Below are 19,184 nucleotides of genomic sequence, written 5' to 3'. Positions count from 1 at the left end.
TACATGTGTGACATTGAAGGCAGACTCAATAATAAAGTAAGATAGGTAATTAAACTGAAAGAGCAAAAACAGCAGGCATGAGAAAATTGAGGCATGTAGTAGTGCATCCTATACATCTAGTGTTTGTACCTGTCCAAGTTTCTATAAATGTATCCATATATGTAATTGGGTTAGCATGTATATTAACATTTCTATTTTTCTACCTTTCATTGCATCTATATGCGTATCCTTTCGTTATTAGATGCATACATAAGGGTCTGTCAGGGAAGTACAGCACCAATACAGAAATACATCTGGCACAAATACTAAAAATGGCCCTGTGGGCAAAGACTGTAATTGTTGTGACTATGGAAGATCATACATGAGCATATCTTTTCCATCTTCAGCCTACTCCCGGTCACTCTGTCAGAGCTTTCTATTGGCTCTGGTGCCGGTTTGTTTGTCCAGCAGCCTGCTGTAGATGCTCTCTCCTTGTGGTTCATGTTGCCATTTTCTCTTTCTAGCTCTGCTATGTACCCAGGGCTTGAGTCACCCCTCACAAAGCTAGTGACTAGTAGAGCTCCAGCCACGTCCCCGGACAATTTATCCTGCAACACTCCACTTTGATGCCATATCAGTCTTTCTGCAATGCTCCATATGCTGCAGCAGGACTAGTAACTGTATCAGAGTGCCTTTACATCTCTATACAACCTGCCTGCCTATGCACCAGTTCCTTCTGTGTCTTAGAACATGTATGATCTTCTCGGGGGCAGCCGGATAGGCAGCAGGGAGAGCTGCCTACTGCCGGACCTCGGTAGGTAATTGATTTGCAAAGTCAGATTTTTAGACTGTAAATATCCAAGATGTTTTATTATTTATAATTTGAATTCTAATTATTGTTTTGGGTATGTGGAGTGTGCTGTTTACATGTGCCCATGTAGGATTGTAAAATATGCTAGCAAGAGAGGGGTTTCCTAATCCTTCCAGTGGGTGAGAAAGGTCTACATAAACCCATATATGCTAGTGGAAGTTGAAGGGCATGATTGAAATAGAATTATTAAAATTAGGCTTTCCCTTTTTGCATTCAATTTTCAGACAGAACATGGCATAAGGTGGTTTTCAGGATCACGCTTGGTTCCCCTCCTTCACATGGTGCTGTTGCTTCCTGATGGTGTGGAAACAGATCTACTCGTACATTCTGATAGGTAGGTCGTTTTTTAATAGCAGTTATTCATGATCAAAATATGTTTATCTTCCAGGGAACCCTTGTCAAAGTCATGAGCACTGAATTGTCCCAGCCACATGTGTTATCCCACGACACTTTGCCATATATATATATAGAAAATACAATTGTGTTTGTAGCCTGTTAAAGGTTAGAAATTTTTCGAGACCTTCGACGTTGAAAATAAGAACTGTACCAACCCCATCACTGTTGAGACACTAAATGTCGAAAAGACATGTATGGCTGATGTAGGCACTTAAAGGTAAGGCCCATCGATGTCAAGACCACAACCAAATGGGCAATCATCTTCCCTTCTATTTCAAGGCATTGGGTACCTTCACCTCCTTTTGGTCCATTGCCTTTAAGATCTAAGAGAAGGGTACTCCGATCTTCTGACTCGGAGTACCCCCCCCCCCCCCCCAACAGCAGATCAGTCTTGCCACACTTCATTCCAGACTCACCTACATCTCTAGTAGCCTTGAAGTCAACACATCTACCAAAGTCCTCTTTGGAGCCTCTACACATCATATTGACCACCCAAGCCACCTCAACCCCAAACTCTATGCAGGAATAGGGGATCTCACTCTAGATTAAGATTCAGCAGGAGCGCTCATTCTCATTCAAAGCACTCCGGATATCATAGAAGACAATCTAGTTCTAATAGGACCAGTCTAAGGAATAGATACTCTCCTTCCTGTGCCCGTATTATAGATTGGGTACACTTTCCATGTTTGCGCCATGGTGCACCTTAAAGGAGGTGTGCCAGGTGGAAAGTGTGCCCTATCAGGAAGAATGTACTGCCCTTGGGGTAGCCACAAAATCACGCTGCCCCTAGGGCGGCGCATTCAAAAGCAGCTGTTTAGAAGATGCTCTGTTTTTCTCTATGCAGGTAGTAAGCCGCCTGCACTTTTAAAATTGGTTAGAGATCACCTTGGAGGCGGGTGCAGTGAGTGACTGCACCCGCCTGCAAGGGGATGTCTGGGGGTTCCATGGGACCCCCGTTCATCCCATTAGAGGATTGCATTTAGAAGGCGCACTGAAAGTGTGCCACCGTTTTGTGGTGCACTTTCAGTGCGCTTTCTAAAGTCAAACAACTAGAATGCGTAGGTATTGTTTTTCGTTGATCGCACATCTTTTATCATGTGCCACAATTTGTAGATAACAGTACACGATTATCAAGATGGCGCTATATGGTACAGATGCACCGTACTACCCTGGATGCATATTACACATCAGTGAACTACCTATATTTAAACATGAGAAATAACAGTACCAAAGCACTCCAAAAAACAGTCAACACTGAGCAATTTCACCGTTAACAACACATTCTTCCTAGGATTACGACTACTCAACCACTTTTTTAGGTCACCACTCGGTTAATCTTATACACTATGGACTTGATGACAATCCTCTTTCGCTTCCACCATCTGTAGGAATGTGCACGAGTAACACTCACCATGACACGGTTTTTCTGTGAATATTCACTTATTTGCACAGAACTTCTATGTAATCTAATGTTTGGACACCATAAATGTACTAGTATTTTGTTTCAAAATTTCAAAAAAAGTGTTTGCTCATCAAATATGTCATCAATTGATGTACAGATGTGATTACAGCCTTGAAATAGTCACAGTGTGACGAAACACGTGTCGACTGTTTATTCTGGTTCGAATACAAGCTTCATTCAACAACCATCTGGCTCTTGTCTTCTGATTGTAGAAACATGAAATAATATGAATGGTGAAATTGCTCAATGTTGACTGTTTTTGGAGTGCTTTGGTACTGTTATTTCTCTCGCTTTCTAAAGTCGTTTTCCTCTGCGCCCATGTGGGTAATACGGCGTGGACGCAGAGGCAAAGTGATTCCCTCATTTGCATGGGGCCATGCCCCCATGCAAATGAAGGAGCGCCCTCTAATTAGAGGACTGGTGCTACATGTGCTCCAGCGCTATCTGTATTACAAAAGGGGCCTGGGGGTGCATAAAGCGTGCGCAAATGACCGTTGCTCCTCTGAGGTGGTTGTGTAATATGGCCCCTGGCCTTACATCTGACGAGTACTGACCTCCGGTATTATTCTCCGAGACTGGCTAATTGCCTGCCTTCCCATGTTTTGCCTATTGATGATATAAATACCTTTATTGTTGTTTGGTTAGGACTGCAGCAAAATTGAAGATACCCATACCAGTTCTCACTGTTATTTTTTAACCTTTACATCTCAGAACATCTTCCAAACCCCTCTTGACATTTGCCCCTGGCCTTATGGAACCAACTGTGGAGCTGATTCTTGACTCCTGACTCTGCAAAGTCTGCTTTGTCTATGTTGCAGACAGAATGCAATGCCCCAGATCAATAATGGACCCACCACAAGACTCCATCATAGTGTTGGTGGTAAGGAAGTATCATGCTGTTGCTCCTTCCTGTACAGCTCCTCCTGATAAGGAAAGCAAATGGATGGAGGAAGAAGATGTGCTTGACTGCAGCTACATGCTTGAAGAGAGGAAGTGCCACAGTGTTATTGGGCCACTCCAATAGATCCGTCTGGGATTCTTTATAGAGGTTCAAAGGGTAAGGGTATACTGCTGTCAAATGAGATTATAAGTGCAGTAGCATATTCTTCAGATCTCTCTGCACATGGTTATTGCCATTAAATCTATCTCATGCTCAGGAAAAAGTATTAACTTAGCCTTTTATGGTACTTCCTTGTTTGTATCTCACTTTGGCTACAAAACGTCCGGCATGAAACCAGAGATGGACATTAAAAAGCAGTGTTCCTTGACAAGGAAAAGGGCTAAAGAATACGTGATGGCCTTATGACAGGAAGTCTTTACAGAAGAGGATAAAACTCCTCAGAGGCAGCAGCAACAACTGCAGCAACCAAGATAGTCTTATCATCAAAGGAGACCTTCAAATGGCAAAGGGGGCCACCAACAATCAGTAGCTCCAGGAAAACCTTTCCACAAAATTGAGTTTTTTCCTGTTAGTCATTCCGGTGGGGGTGACATATCACCAGTCATCTATAGTAGTGTCAAAATATAAACAAGCATTGGCATAGCCAATAAGTCTCGCCTTTGGGACCTTATAAGTGTTTAGCCATGCAACAGTTGCATAACTAAATACTTATAAGGTCCCAAAAGCGAGACCTATCGCGAAAGTAAAAGTGATCGCGATCGATCGCGATCACATCAAACATCAAACTGGCCACGAAAGTGAAAGTAATCATGGTAAAGCGCGGCGCGCGCGCCCGCGTACATGCACTGTAGCTCTAGGCTGGCCTGGTAGCACTTTTTGGAGCACTCTCAATAAGTCTCGCCAGATCAGCGCATGCGCTGGGTCAGGCGAGACCTACAAATGACCAATGGGTTTTGAATATTGTTTGGAATGGATATTCTCTCAAGTTAAAATCATCTCCACCTATGGTACCACCAAAGAAATCCTACCAACAACATCAATATTTGATTCAGAAATAAGTACACACCTTACTCCAGAAGCATTCAGTGGTGGAAGTACCTATTTACCAAAAATGAACTGGATTGTATTTCCCAGGTCAAAAAAAAGGATCAACGTGAGAATTCAAACCCATTTTCTACCTCAGTTTAGCAAACAAATGAATCAAGAAAGAGATTCAAGATAGTAGAGTTGTACCAGGTCCCCATTTGCCCCCTAAAATTACATCAGAGGGAACTGGAAGTGCACCATAGATTCATAGAATTCCTACTTTCACATTCCAATCATAAGAAAACACCAGAAGGTTTTGAATCTGATAAAGGTGTCCAGGGCATTAGAGCCTATTTTAATTCATATTGTTTCACCACACCCTGCAGCACATCACACATCACTACCGTTCACTATTGGATTAGGCACACCTCAGCGGGCTCACGTAGGAAAAAGGTTGTTGATAAAGAGCCTTTTTGTGGGTGCCCGTCTGGCATTGCAGCACCTGCCCTACGAGAAGCCAGCCAGCCAGATGATGATGAATGACTCTTCCGGGCGTGCGGGCTCCATAATCATATAAAGGATACCTCTAGGGCCTGGGGTCTCCTTCGGATAGTCCTGTTCAGCAGTGGACGAGAGTCTGAAACGGGCACACATTTTGGTTAGTGTCATTTAGTCACCGTCTCCATTGTTTGTCATAGCTCCAGTGTGTTTATCATGGTTTCATTTTCCCTATATGCCTCATCTGCTTTATCTGTCCTTTGCCACATTCTGTAGTATTTTTTACATTGTGAGCCCTGTCTTCCACATGTATGAACCTCCTCTTTCTTTTTTATGGCTCTTAGTCATATCCACAAGTGCCTCGTCCCCTCCTGTGTATTTCTTGTGTCCCTGAGTTGTCTCTCTGATCCCCCCAGCATCTCTTCTCCGGCATGTCTGCTTTCCCCATCAGTGTTTTCTTTGCCACACCAGTGTCTGCCATCTTCTCCAGTTTATGTCTCCAATTTCTATCATATGTGTCTTCCATCTTTTTTGGGGGCTCCACTAAAAGAGATTTAATGCTAATTGAAAGCTGTTTTAGAAATTGTCTCCTAGGAACGACTGGTATAGTGAAAAAGCAAGGCATTATGAGCAGTGCTGAAAATGTTTGTGGCTTACATATCTTCAACAGTTTCGCCCTGATAGTCTCTCATCCATTCAGTAGATCTTGATAATGGACGAGTGTGTCTGAAAGCAGTAAAAGGTGAAGCAGGGGTCAATGATCATAACTAGGCTTTCCACCTACCTGATACATAGAAGGTGTAATTAATATGGAGGTTGCATGATTAAGAAGGAAATGCTTCAACAAAGATCAGTGGTGGCTCAGTAACCCATTGGCCCTTCATATGTTTGAGAGCCTTAGTAGTAGAAAGGAAGGCCAGCTTAGAAGGATCAAATAGTGCATCCGAGTCATTCCCAGTAGATTGGGTACTAAAGAGTGAAAGTAAAGGAGTCCGTGTACAATTACTTATGGTGATTAGAAAGGTCTCAGCAGTTGTTAAGTTGTCAATCAAGAGAGACAGCCGGTTCAGGTATATGAACTAGGCAGTTGCATAGAGCACCAAGATAAATGAGACACCAAATCAAATATAAAATCGAATTTAATGTAAAATGAAATAGATTTGTGGATGCAAATAGCATGATTTGCTCAGGCTGCCAATTGTTGCAAGCTAGCTAGAGCTTCCCATCTAAATCAAGAACAGCATTGCGTTTCATGATTTAGAAAAAAAATTAGATTTACATTGAACAATCAAAAGCTTATACAATGAGGAAGGCATACTGTAGGACTCTGGATGATCCTTAGCATATTTAGGAGTAGCAATGTGACAGGCATGTTTCTTCGTTGTTCAAATGTTTGTTAGTTAAACCATTAAAACTCAATGCAGCATGATATTAAAAACGGCTGGAAAACACCAGATGTCCTAAGCAGAAGCTTGGGAATCTTGTGGTGCTTCTGCAAGCACCCAGGCTGGCTGAGGAGGAATATAGTATCTTCTGTGGGAAATTGACCAAAGTACTCGGGTGTACAGCACCACCGAGTAAGCATAGATGTAGATATTGCAGTCGATGTGGCTTGTCCAAGCAAATCAAACAAAACCATGTGCAGTGACCCTGTATGAATAATTTCAATGCTCTGAGCAATGGCTACTTCCTAGAAGGGATATTTCCATTGTATCATTATTGCCCATCTGTTTTTGAAGTTTTCTTAGCCTGTAAAACATACAAGTATTTTATTAGGAGATATAGACTTTTTGTAGATGTAAGTGGGGCACTATGTACTCAATTAGCATTTTAAATTTTGTTTAATTAAAGCGTGATTTGCACATTAACAACAGCTCCATTTTTACGTAATCATATGTTTTTGTACTATGATTTTAAATCTATTTCACTTGCAAATGACATTAGGGTTCAAAACCAACTGAGCTTCAACTGATATGGGAGGTTAGGTGATAGATGTTAATTCACGTTTTGGTCACACATATATATTTTATTTGCAAACATTATAGAGTAAATATAGATGACAATAACAATCTTTGTTTAATTTATAGGATAATGGCTTCACTGAACCTGCTGAGGTACTTAACTATCAGAGATAGTGAATATGATAATCAAGTAAGTTGGAAAGCATGGAGTACAAATAAAAACTTGCCTTTTCGTTTGAGCTTTCTTTTTTATTTTACAAACTGTATATCTGAAAGAGACAATTAGTTATAGATTCCTTACCTTAGAATTACCCCCAGGCGTCAGACTGGATCTGGAGAATTTTTCGTCAGCAGTACCCCTGCTCGTCGAAAGGTGGCATCGGTCAGCTCCGCATTCGTCATTGGCGTTGTGGTCGCCGGGATGACATCGCGGTAGCTACTTAGACGCCGCCCTTGCGCGCTGTCGTCAGTTCTTTCTTTTTTTGCAACAGCCAGCGCAGAACCGGAGAGAGCGGTACCTCCAGTCACTTTTTGACTGACTTTTTGGCGACTTTTGTAGACACCACTTTTGAGTCTTCGACCCTTAGTGCACGTCAGGGATGCCCGGCTTCAAGGCTTATGGTTCCTGTAGCCGACAGATGTCAGTAACGGATCCGCACCGTGTGTGCCTGTTTTGCCTGGAGCACGACCATGACCCCAAGTCGTGCTCCGACTGCCGGACCATGAATCAGAAGTCTTTGTGGGAGCGGTCCCGAAGGCTTCTCGAGGCCCGGCAGTCTGCTCCGTGCCGTTCAAGGTCCCCGTCGCGTGGGAGGTCGAGGGACCAGTCGTGGATTCACCACCACCAGTCTTCGTCCAAGTCTTCGTACTCCTCAGGTAAGTCGAAGCACAAGAAGAAGTCGAGGAATCATCGTCGCTCTTCGACTTCTCCCCATCAGTCGGCCGACGCCACGAGGGATGCGGGTGGTGCCCCTCCTGCAGCTACGCGTGGGGAGCTTGAAGGGTCGACTCCAAGTTTCCCCCCCCCTTCCTGAGACCCAAAGCGACTCCTGCCCATCTTCGCCAATTTCACGAAGCGATGCATGCCATCTTTGGGCTGCCCGACTCAGCTGGAGCGTCTTCGGGCCACACCGTGGCTACGGAAGAGGGAGTGTCTTATGTAGTGGTGTTGCGTAGGGCAGCCGAGGCTCTCAACCTTGAACTACCTACGGTGGGGGTCAGGACCAACCTCCTGACAGAGGTGCTTCAACTAGCAGCGAGCTCTTCGGAGCCCCTGCTGCCGTTTAATGAAGCCCTGACCGACATCCTTTTTGGCACCTGTGGATAGCATGATTGCCCAACGGCATCACTCTGCCCCAGGCGACCCCACTTTCCTCTCCCAATACCCCAGCCCTGAGAGCTTGGTGGTCCAAGCCTCCACCTCCAAAGTAGCATTCCCTAACGCACCACCTGATAGGGAATCCAAAAAGCTGAACCATCTTGGGAAGATGATGTTTTCTTCCTCCAGCTTGGGACTGCGGTCATTAAACACTGATTGTCTGGAGGGCCGTTATACCCACTCCGTGTGGGATGCGGTGGCGCAAGTGCTGCCCCAGTGCCCGGAGGATGCCCAGGCCGTACTCTCCAGGGCAGTTGCCGAAAGGAGAGACACAGCAAAGTTTACCATCTGCTGTGGGCTGGATACCGCTGACTCAATAGGCAGGACAATTTCCATGTCGGTAGCCCTTTGACGCTATGCCTGGTTGAGTTCGATTGTTTTTTCAGGAGATGTCCAATCCACTCTTATGGACATGCCTTTTGATGGCCGTCGCCTATTCGGTGACAAGGCAGACAACGCGCTGGAGCGCTTCAAGGACTCTCGGTCTATGACCAGGTCCCACCTGCACTGCGCAGTCTGCTTTTCCCCGCCACGTCCCGCCCAGAGCCACAGACCGGCGTAAGCTCTTCAGCCCCTGCGTGGGCGTGGATGTGGGAACCACCGCCGTGGCTCTGGGGGCCAGCGAGTGGGCCAGTCAACCACAGTCCCCTCTGCAGCAGCCTTCAAACCCTCCTAGTCCGACCTTTCAGGGCCACCAATCGCCAGTGGGCAGCAGGGTTTGCCATCACCTCCCCCACTGGCGCACCATCACGTCGGACAGGTGGGTTTTGCAGATAGTCCGAAGGGGCTACTCCCTCCCCTTCGAGACTACCCCTCCATCCATGCCACCTCAGCACCATCGCATGTCGGAGGATCAGATGGCCCTTCTCCAACAGGAAGTTTCAGCTCTCTTGGCCAAGGGAGCCATCGAGCGAGTTCCTGCCCCAGAAGTAGGTCGTGGTTGCTATGGCCACTACTTTCTGGTGCCCAGGAAGGACAAAGGTCTGCGTCCTATCTTGGATCTCAGGAACGTCAACCGCTTCCTCTGGAAGAAGTTCAAAATGTTGACGCTAGCTCAGGTCCTGTCTGCCGGCCAACCGGCGTTACCTGCGGTTCGCGGTAGGCCACGAGCACTTTCAGTTTACCATGCTCCCCTTTGGCCTTACCAGCGCCCCTCGAGTGTTTACAAAAGTGATGGCGGTAGTCGCAGCTCATCTGCGCAGATCAGGGGTTCCAGTCTTCCCCTAGCTCGACGACTGGCTATTGAAGGCGGGCTCGCCCCAGGCTGTCGTCTCCCACCTTCAGACTACGGCGGACCTCCTGCATTCGCTGGGGTTCTTTATCAACTTGCTGAAGTCACACCTGACTCCCTCTCAGAAGCTCCTCTTCATCGGAGCGGTTCTGGACACGATGCAGTTTCGGGCTTATCCTCCCAAACAGCAAGTCTGGGATATTTGGGCTATGATTCCGATCTTTGAGCCTCTATCCCGGGTTTCGGTCAGAATGACCCTGAGGCTGCTGGGCCTCATGGACTCCTGCATCCTGATGGTAGATGATGCCAGGTGGCATATGCAGGCTCTGCAGTGGGACCTGAAGTTCCAGTCGGTACAGCATCAGGGGAATCTGTCCAATTGCGTCCAGATCTCGGAGGGCACTGCACGTCAATTGAAGTGGTGGCTAACGAACCAGGATTGGGTCAACGGCAGATCGCTCTCACTTCCCCAACCAGAGTTCACTTCCCCAACCAGAGTTCACAGTGGTGACAGATGCATCACTGCTGGGATGGGGCCGTCACATGGGAGAGGCGGAGATCAGAAGCTTCTGGTCTCTGGCGGAGTCCGGGCTCCACATCAACCTTCTAGAGCTTCGGCCGAACCGTCTTGCACTAAAAGCTTTCCTTCCCTCTGTCCAGGGAAGAGTAATACAGGTGTTCACGGTTAACACCACCGCTATGTGTTACTGCAACAAACAGGGCGGGGTTGGGTCATGGACCCTATGTCAAGAGGCTCTCCTTCTCTAGACATGGCAGGAACATCAGGGCATATCCCCGGTGGTGCAACACCTGGCAGGTTCACTGAATGCCAGGGCGGACGAACTCAGCCGCAGGTACATGATGGATCACAAATGGCGTCTTCATTTGGAGGTGGCGCAAGGTCTCTTTCAGCAGTGGGGAGAGCCTTGGTTAGATCTATTCGCCACCGGAGAGAACGCGCAATGGCAGCAATTCTGCGCGTTGGAATTTCCAAGGCAGCACTCGCTAGGCGACACTTTTTGTTGTGAGTTGAGTTGCGGTCTTCTATACACCTTTCCGCCTATACCACTTCTGCCCAGAGTGCTGAAGAAGATCAAGTGCGACCGGGCCCAAGTCATCCTTGTGGCTCCGGATTGGGCACGAAGAGTTTAGTATCCTGAGCTGTTACACATGGCCATCGATCCTCCGATCCGACTGCCTCTTCGAGAGGATCTTCTGTCGCAGCAGCAGGGGACGGTCCTCCACCCGAACCTGGCCAGCCTCCACCTCCTTGCGTGGAGATTGAGCGGCGTCAGTTGACAGCTTTCGACCTTCCTCCCGAAGTCTGTGATGTTATCTTGGCAGCCAGGCGTCCCTCCACTAAGACGGTATACGCCTGGAGATGGAACACATTTGTGCATTGTGCACTCTTTCTGAGGTTCTCTTGTTCCTCCTTTCTTTGGCCCAGCAGGGCTCTGCTCTGGGCACTCTTAAGGGCTTTCTCTCAGCCATTTCAGCCCTTCTTAGGCTTTCTGATCAGCCTTCTCTTTTCAAGTCCCCTGTTGTAAATCGCTTCCTTAAGGGCATTACTCATCTTTTCTCTCCTGTTCGCTTCATAATGCCTCAGTGGAACTTGAACTTGGTTCTTACCTATCCGATGTGTGCTCTCTTTGAGCCGCTTCATAACTATCCTCTCACACTCCGTACTTTAAAGACTGCTTTTCTGATTGCCATTACCTCTGCATGCAGGGTGAGTGAGCTTCAAGCACTTTCTTCTAAGCCTTCCTTTCTGGCTGTTCATCCGGACAAGGTCGTCCTAAGAACTAGACCTTCCTTTCTTCCCAAGGTGGTTACTTCCTTTCACATTGGTCAAACCATCACTTTGCCCACCTTCTTCCCGCCTCCGCATCCTTCTAAAGAGGAAGAGAGGCTCCACCGTCTGGATCCTAAACGTGCACTTTGCTTTTATTTGGATCGTACCAAACAATTTTGAGTGGATGACCAGCTCTTTATTGGCTACGTGGGTGCCAGGAAAGGTCGGGCCGTGCACAAACTGACCATCTCCAGGTGGGTCATTTTGTGCATCAAAGCTTGCTACTCTTTGGCAAAGAAGGAGCCTCCAGTGGGACTGCGCGCCCATTCCACCAGGGCGACGGCAGCTACCACTGCTTTGGGATGTGGGGTCCCCCTTAATGACATCTGTCAGGCAGCTACGTGGGCATCTCTGTACACGTTCTCCAAACACTACTGCCTGGACAGCCAAGTCCCGAGAGACGGCTTCTTTGGCCATTCTGTTCTCCAGGACTTTCTGGTGTGAACTTAGTTCGCAGACCCACCTCCGGGGTTGGTATTGCTGGGGTATCTATTCTAAGGTAAGGAATCTATAACTAATTGTCTCTTTCAGGTGAACAAGTTACTTACTTTCGGTAACAATATATCTGGAAGAGATATAGATTAGTTATAGATTCCTTACCGCCCCACCCATCCTCCCCGTTCTGCGAACTGATTTCTTGGATCAAGGAGTTCCTTTCAGGGTCCTAGTTTTTCTTCACCAGTGGTCAGTGTCTTGCATGGCTCTGCGCTTCTGGCGTGGAATGTTGTGTTAAAGAACTGATGCCAGCATGCGAGGGCGGGGTCTAAGTAGCTACCACGATGTAATTCTGGCGACCACGACACCAATGATGAACACGGAGCCCACCGACACCACCTTTCGACGCGCAGGGGTACTGCTGATGAAAAATTCTCTGGATCGAGTCTGACGCCTGGGGGTAGTTCTAAGTCAAGGAATCTATAACTAATTTATGTCTCTTACAGATATATCGTTACCGAAGGTAAGTAACTTGTTCATTAATGGTTGGTTTAGTTTTATGTTGGTCATTTGAAATCAAATGCTGTGTTGCTGGGATTTTTAGGATTGTGTAAACAACCACTACACAGAAAAACAAATCAGTAAACAATTTAAAAAACATTTTAGGATTCATTTTAATCTAACAAGCAATGCTGCAGAATTTTACAAAAACATAGATCTCAATCATAGGTATTCAAATCGATTTCCACAGGGCCCAGTCAATTTCAAGATGAATTTCAATCTCATTTCCATTTCATGCTAATTTAGGTTAAGAAAAAGCTACCCGCAGCAGTTCCAAACTTTAATAAGATCACTGGTTGGAGACAGTAATATTCCATGCTGAAGGTAAATATGCAAATATTTGCCATTACACAGAATATTTACCATATTTTAACACCAATGTCTTACCTTTAGTTTGCAAACACACTACCCAGTAACTGCAGCACCCCCAGAGGTTTCTTTGTATGGTCTAGTAATGTGAAACTGTTACTAGGCAAAAGAAGCAGAAGAGGACCTTGTAGTATATTAAGCCTTTACAAGCTGAGCACACTCTGTGCTAAGCCTTTTTAGGTTAGTCTAGAGACATCTTTGTAATGACCAGATGCCTAGTGATAGCAAAAAATGGGATATTAAGTGGTTTTAATTGTTGGTTTGAGCAGTTACAAGTTATGCATTATGTTTTGCATTGGGGAGGGAGCTAATAATGTAGTATTTCTTTGGGATGACATAGTGGGCATTGCATGCATCTATGGCTTTGAATATAGCAACAACCACATCTACCGCCACTGCTGGGACCATAGAATTACCAACAGCTTTCTGACCGATATGTTTGACGGCAGCTTCCTCAACTTGTGAATATTCCCCAGGTGTCTCACTGAATCTCTAAACTTTAAACCAGTACTCTTGTAGCAGCTCCTCCTCTAAGGCTCCACTGCTTTTTAGCAGTGAAATAAAGGAAAAATAAAATGATAACTGATTGTATTATCATTTTAATTGTTCCTGCGGCAGCAGCTTTTCAGGGCTGGCGGGGTTGCTCTGATGACGGGAGCAGTGGGAATTGTGAGTACACTTTGTAAGTGTGCATGAATGTTTGGCTGGCCATCTCGGGCCGGCCAAAATTTCATTCGCACTTTGTATGTTCTCCACCCAGGCTGTATTGCAGCTTGGGTGGAGAACATGCCTGGCTTCCCACTGCCTATCTGAGCACTGAACCACTACGCTCTGACCAATCGCAACACTGCATTGCACTAGCTACCCCCTGTTTTACCTCCACCCTGACCCATCACCCCCGAACCATGCTGGCCACCACTGTTGCATACTGGTACGTGGTGTTATGCGTCTCCAGACCTACATTGTTCCTATTAGGAAGTGGCAAGTGGAACCGCATATAACTGCTAGCGTGCTGAAATCAGTTTCTTTCTTTCAGCACCTTCTGACACGGATCCGTTTGCAAAAAAATTTGGTCATTTATAGTGAGCATGGGAACATCTCCTAAGTCAACAGGATTCAAGGTGCGCGGGAACTGTCAGAAACTGCTGTCTGTGACAGACCCTCACGTGGTATGTCTGGTGCTTGAGGTCAGAGCACAACTCCCGTGCTTGTGATTATGGTGCACAGATGAAGCCAAAGGCCATATAGGATTGCAAGGTGTAGTTTTATGTCGCCATAAGTTGAAAGACACCACTCCAGACCAATTGACAGTCCTGTTCCCGCTCCGAAAGTCATCCCCACAGGTCCTTGTCGCTGTCAAAGTCTTTGGATAGGTCCAAGAAGAAACATTAGAAATCTAAGCAGGAGTTTTCCCCTTCCCGCCACTCTCAAACTCCAGAGAAGGCTTGAAGCTTCAACAATCAATCTGGTCTTACTCCCAACTCCGAGCAGATTCCGAGCCTAGTTCTGATGCATCCAGTATTTCCAAGTCTGGCGATGATGCAGCAAGTAGAGTCCTTTAGGGAGGCAGTGATGTACATTTTTGGCGCTTTAGAAGCTTTCTTTGGTGTCCCTTTGGGCCCCAAGGATCCGCTGAGGCCTCCAGTTTAGCCTCTGCTGGCAGGTCTGACCTCTGCGTTATCTGTGCCTCCCACCTCGCTTCGGGTTCACCACCGGCTCTAGTGCAATCTTCTATTTCAGTGCCACCCACTGCATCTTTTCCCTAGGCTTCTATGCTTTCGATACTGGAGCAATAGGGCCCAGACTTTACACAGTCTTTTTGGCAATGACAATTTGGTGAAGGGGTAATTTTGTTCCACAACTTAGGAAAAATTGGTAAGAGGAAATACAAGATGCAAGTGGCCTGGATACTCCTCCAGATAACTATCCTTATTTCTCTTGCCAGTTCTGCCCCAGAAGAAAGTGCCTCCTTCGCTGTTGTTATGCAGAGGGTGGCTGAAGTACTTGACTTACAACTGCCTACTGTGGAGGTGAAGACCATTGTTCTTGCGGAGGTACTCCAACCTGATCAATCACATACAGAACCTCTGTTAAATTTAACTGATAACCACTTTGGCAATCTAGATAGATTCATGTCCTCCAACATTCTGCTGGTGAAGAAGGCCAGATGGCATATGCTGGTTCTGCAGTGGGATTTAATGTCCCAGTGGCAATAGCCATCCAAGCAAGAGGAACTGGGAGCTTTTGGTTAGGTCCAGCACACATACTCTCTTCTGTAGTAATGGAATGCAAGGGTGTGCACTTCCTAGGACAGGGGAAGGTAGTCAGATCAGTGGAATAGCCTCCAATTGGACTAAGTGTTCCCCCACACACCCGAGAGGTGTCATGCTTCATCATCTGGGCGTGCTCCTCGTCTGGCCGGTGCTGCAATGCCCGACGGGCACCCACAAAGGGGCTCTTTGCCGGAGATCTTTTTATAATAAAGCCGTTGGGTGAATGAGGGTATATGAGCTGTGATAAGTAGTGAAGTTAAAGGAGTGGTTAAAATAGTTTTAATGGTACTGGGTTTTACCAAACTTTATTGGTGGGGCTCACTAATCTAAATAAAATCAGTGTAGCTCGTGTGAGATACAATGGTCCTATAGAGCATTCGTGTTCTAAAGTTGTGTGGTTAACATGTTTCTGGTCTCATACAGCCTCTAAGGGGCCTATTGGCAGTCCATCAGGACAGAGAAAACATTTTTATATCTTACACTACTGTGTGACTGGTTCTTCAAAGAGTGCAGTTAGTTCGAGTAACCAGTCCTGCTGTGCTTCACAAGACTAAATTCTACCTTGTTTATTGGACCGACCTGAAAGAAAGGGAAAGGGGGGTCAGAACAAAACATAGGACAAACACAAGGTTTGTTTTTGAAAATTGGTCAAACATTGTTCGGTATTAGCAAATGTAATACATTTCTCATCATATTTCCACATACACCCTCATGTAAATCAGGTGATGAGCGCTTTAAACGCATAAGTAGCACCACCACAATATGCGGCAATCAATATGTGAGCGTGGGTACTTTTGGTTGAAATGCTAACAAGGCAGTACCAGTGCATGAATGTCCGAGGGGCTCTGTGATGTTACGCTAGCACATGCTTCATTTACCATGTATACCTTAAGTGCCTTTGTTGTTGCACCCACATCCGGGTTTGAAAATATATCACTTGTTTGGATAGCCAAGGCTGTTTGGTGGAATGTTTCCACAAAAACCGAACTTTTTGACAATTGTCGAGTTAATCACTCACCCGATTTAAGTTGGTCTAAGATGGACGGGAAAGTTAAAGAGTATGCCGCTCAATCACGACCTGGTGGTTAAATAATAAACCGAGAGTGTTCAAGAGATCAGATGTCTTTCCCCGGTAGATGCCAGATGTGTTCTTAGCATTCTGTACTCACTCTTATTGGCGGGACAAATACCTCTCCTCCTACCCTGGCTCTGTCTCCCATTTCGAGATAGCTGGGCAGGCGGAATTATACTTGTGGCAGCACTTATTGTGCGAAGACTAGAATGGAGACTAAAGGTGCCATCTTGGGTGGGTCGGGGACAGAACTGCTCTTTAAGAAAAGTCACGGACGATCTAAGGATCGGGAATAGTAGTTTAAGGTAATTTGGGGTTGAGCCAGAAATTGGTGAGCCGTTTTTCTTCTGTTGAAGTAAAGCAATAAATAAACCTTTGCGGCATACAAGTAATCACCTGGGTGTGTCTAAGGAAATCTCCTCCCTCCTTATAGATGTTTGTGTATCAAGGAGTGGTAATTCTAATATGAACCAGTGTCACAAGGAACAGTATAAAAAGGGGAATGGGTCACTGGGTGTTGTATCATGTATTTGAATATGTTAGTTGGGGAGTACCACTTGGGACATCCTCCATGTATTGTACATATAAACTAGTTCGTTAGGAAGTGCAGAGTGAGAAATCCTAAACAATTGTGGTGCTCATTTAAAGGTTGTGGTGAGCGATCACCTATTTAGCTCACCCCACGGGATGTAATCATTCAACCCCACACTATGGGCCATATGTAGATAATTTCTATTTACCGAATCATAAATACCGAATTTTACAGATTCGGTATTTATGAATCGGTAAATAGAATGTAGGTAAACATTCGGTAATTATTACCGAATCTGTAATATTCGGTATTACTGATTCAGTATTTACCGAATCGGCAATAATGCATCCCTTCCAATTCATTCCTATGGGCCTGGAGGCCCATAGGAATGAATGGGAAGCCATTCACTATTACCGATTCGGTAAATACCGAATCGGTAATAGGGAGAGCATATTCATGGGTGGCAGGGTGTCACATTGACACCCTGTTGCACCCCTGAATCGTGCATGTGTGCACATGTGGCGCACATACATGCCCTAAGGGCGTGTATGTAGTGAAGCATGTGAGTTTATCTGTCTCTTTGTTTTACTCGTGAATCTAGGAGAGCTTCACTATTGTTGTTGCGGGCCCTTTTTTGTGCAGTTTTTATGTTTTTTAGAGGGTACTCACATCTAGCCAAGTGTGCTGCTAGATCATTGGATTGAATCTTGAAGTTACTCAGATTGCTACAGTTGCGTCGTAGTCGTAAAAACTGCCCATAAGGAAGGTCCTCCCACATGGCTTTTGGATGATGGCTGCTGAACAGTAAGGGACTGTTGCTGTCAGTTGACTTCTTAAAAGTTTTTGTATGCAATTCGCCCGCTGGCAGACTGATAAGTAAGTCTAGGAATGGAAGTTCTTTCTCCGAGGCATTGACGGTAAATTTTAGGTAAAAGTTCAGATTGTTGATCCACCCTATAAATTGGGTGACCCTCTCCCTACTTCCCTTCCGGAAAATTAAAATGTCATGCATGTATCGACGTCATGTAATAATGTTCTCTGTGAAGGGATTAGTAGGGGACTGAATGTGTTTTTCTTCAAAGTCCAACATGTACAGACACGCCAGACTCTGGGCGAAGGTGCTACCCATTGAAGTCCCCTGCATCTGGTGGAAGAGACAGTCTTCAAATTGAAAGATGTTTTCTGTTAAAGCTATGGCTGCGAATTCCAATATAAAGTTGTTAGGTTTGGGGACGTCCAGCTCCTTGATCTCAGAATTTCTTCTATAACTTCATGTGTGGCCTGCTGGAGGAGGTTTGTGGACCTCTACATCCAGGGTCACAATAAAATCCATTTGGGGTATCTTAGTATTGTCACTGCGATTAGATTCAGGACGTCTCTTGTGACCTGGACAAAAGATGAAGGAACTTTCACCAAAGGTTTCAAGAAATGATCGCAGAATTTTGACAGAGGTTCCAAAAGGGACCCTATCCCAGACACTATGGGTCTTCCTGGTGGAGGCAGGGTACCCTTATGAATTTTCGGCAAAGGGTAGAAGTAGGCTAATCTAGCGTTTTCATTGGTGAGAAAATCTGCCTCATGTTTTGTGATCCAGGAGTCTGGTCTTCTATAGTACTGATTGTCTTGCAATTGGCAGAGGCATTCTTCCTTTTAATCAGTGGATGACATGATTACTATCGCACCCCCTTTGTCAGCCTCTTTGATCATTCACCCAACGTATTTTATTATAAAAAGATCTCCGGCAAAGAGTCCCCCTTCGCTGTTGCCCGTCAGGCATTGCAGCACCAGCCCGATGAGGAGCACGCCTAGATGATGAAGCATGACACCTCTCGGGGTTTGTGAGGGCACTTACTCCAATTGGAGGCTATTCCACTGACCTGACTACCTTCCCCTGTCCTAGGAACTGCACACCCTTTCATTCAATTACCAGTGGAAATAGCACCAGGGGAATTTGTCTGACTTTATCCAGATTTGGGAAGAGACTGTAAAAGACCTGCAGTGGTTGCTGCTAGATCGTGATTGGGTCACCAACAGACCCCCTCACCTTAACTCCACCCAGACCTGACAGTGGTGACTGATGTTTTGCTTCTGTGTTGGGGGGCATCTGGGAGAGGTGGATATCAAAGAATTCGACTGTCTGATGGAGTCCTAACGCCATATCAATTTTTAAAAACTGCATGCTATTAGCTTGGCATTGAAGGCCTTTCTGTCTACCAACAGAGGTAGGCTGCTACAGGTGCTTACCGATAACACCACCGCTACGTGGTACTGCAACAAGTAGAGAGATACAGACGGGAAGTTACGGAGGTTACCCGTGGGTTGGTAGTATACAGACAGTGACTGACCGCGTCGCTAAGTTCCGGCGAGAGCGGAGACACAGAGTTTTT

General features: G+C 45.9%; 1 protein-coding gene across 1 annotated transcript in view; it reads left to right on the top strand.

Moving 5' to 3' along the window:
* GLMN (glomulin, FKBP associated protein) overlaps positions 1-19,184 on the top strand; it is a 450,060-nt gene that overhangs the window by 313,262 nt on the left and 117,614 nt on the right. Inside the window, exons 16-17 of the mRNA XM_085602181.1 lie at positions 1,075-1,184; positions 7,221-7,284. Coding sequence (XP_085458307.1) covers positions 1,075-1,184; positions 7,221-7,284 — 174 coding nt within the window. The remainder of the gene's footprint in view (positions 1-1,074; positions 1,185-7,220; positions 7,285-19,184) is intronic.

Source organism: Triturus cristatus, chromosome 4_2 (assembly GCF_964204655.1).
Source record: "Triturus cristatus chromosome 4_2, aTriCri1.1, whole genome shotgun sequence".
Lineage (NCBI taxonomy): Eukaryota > Metazoa > Chordata > Amphibia > Caudata > Salamandridae > Triturus > Triturus cristatus.
This window is presented reverse-complemented; position numbering and strand designations above follow the sequence as displayed.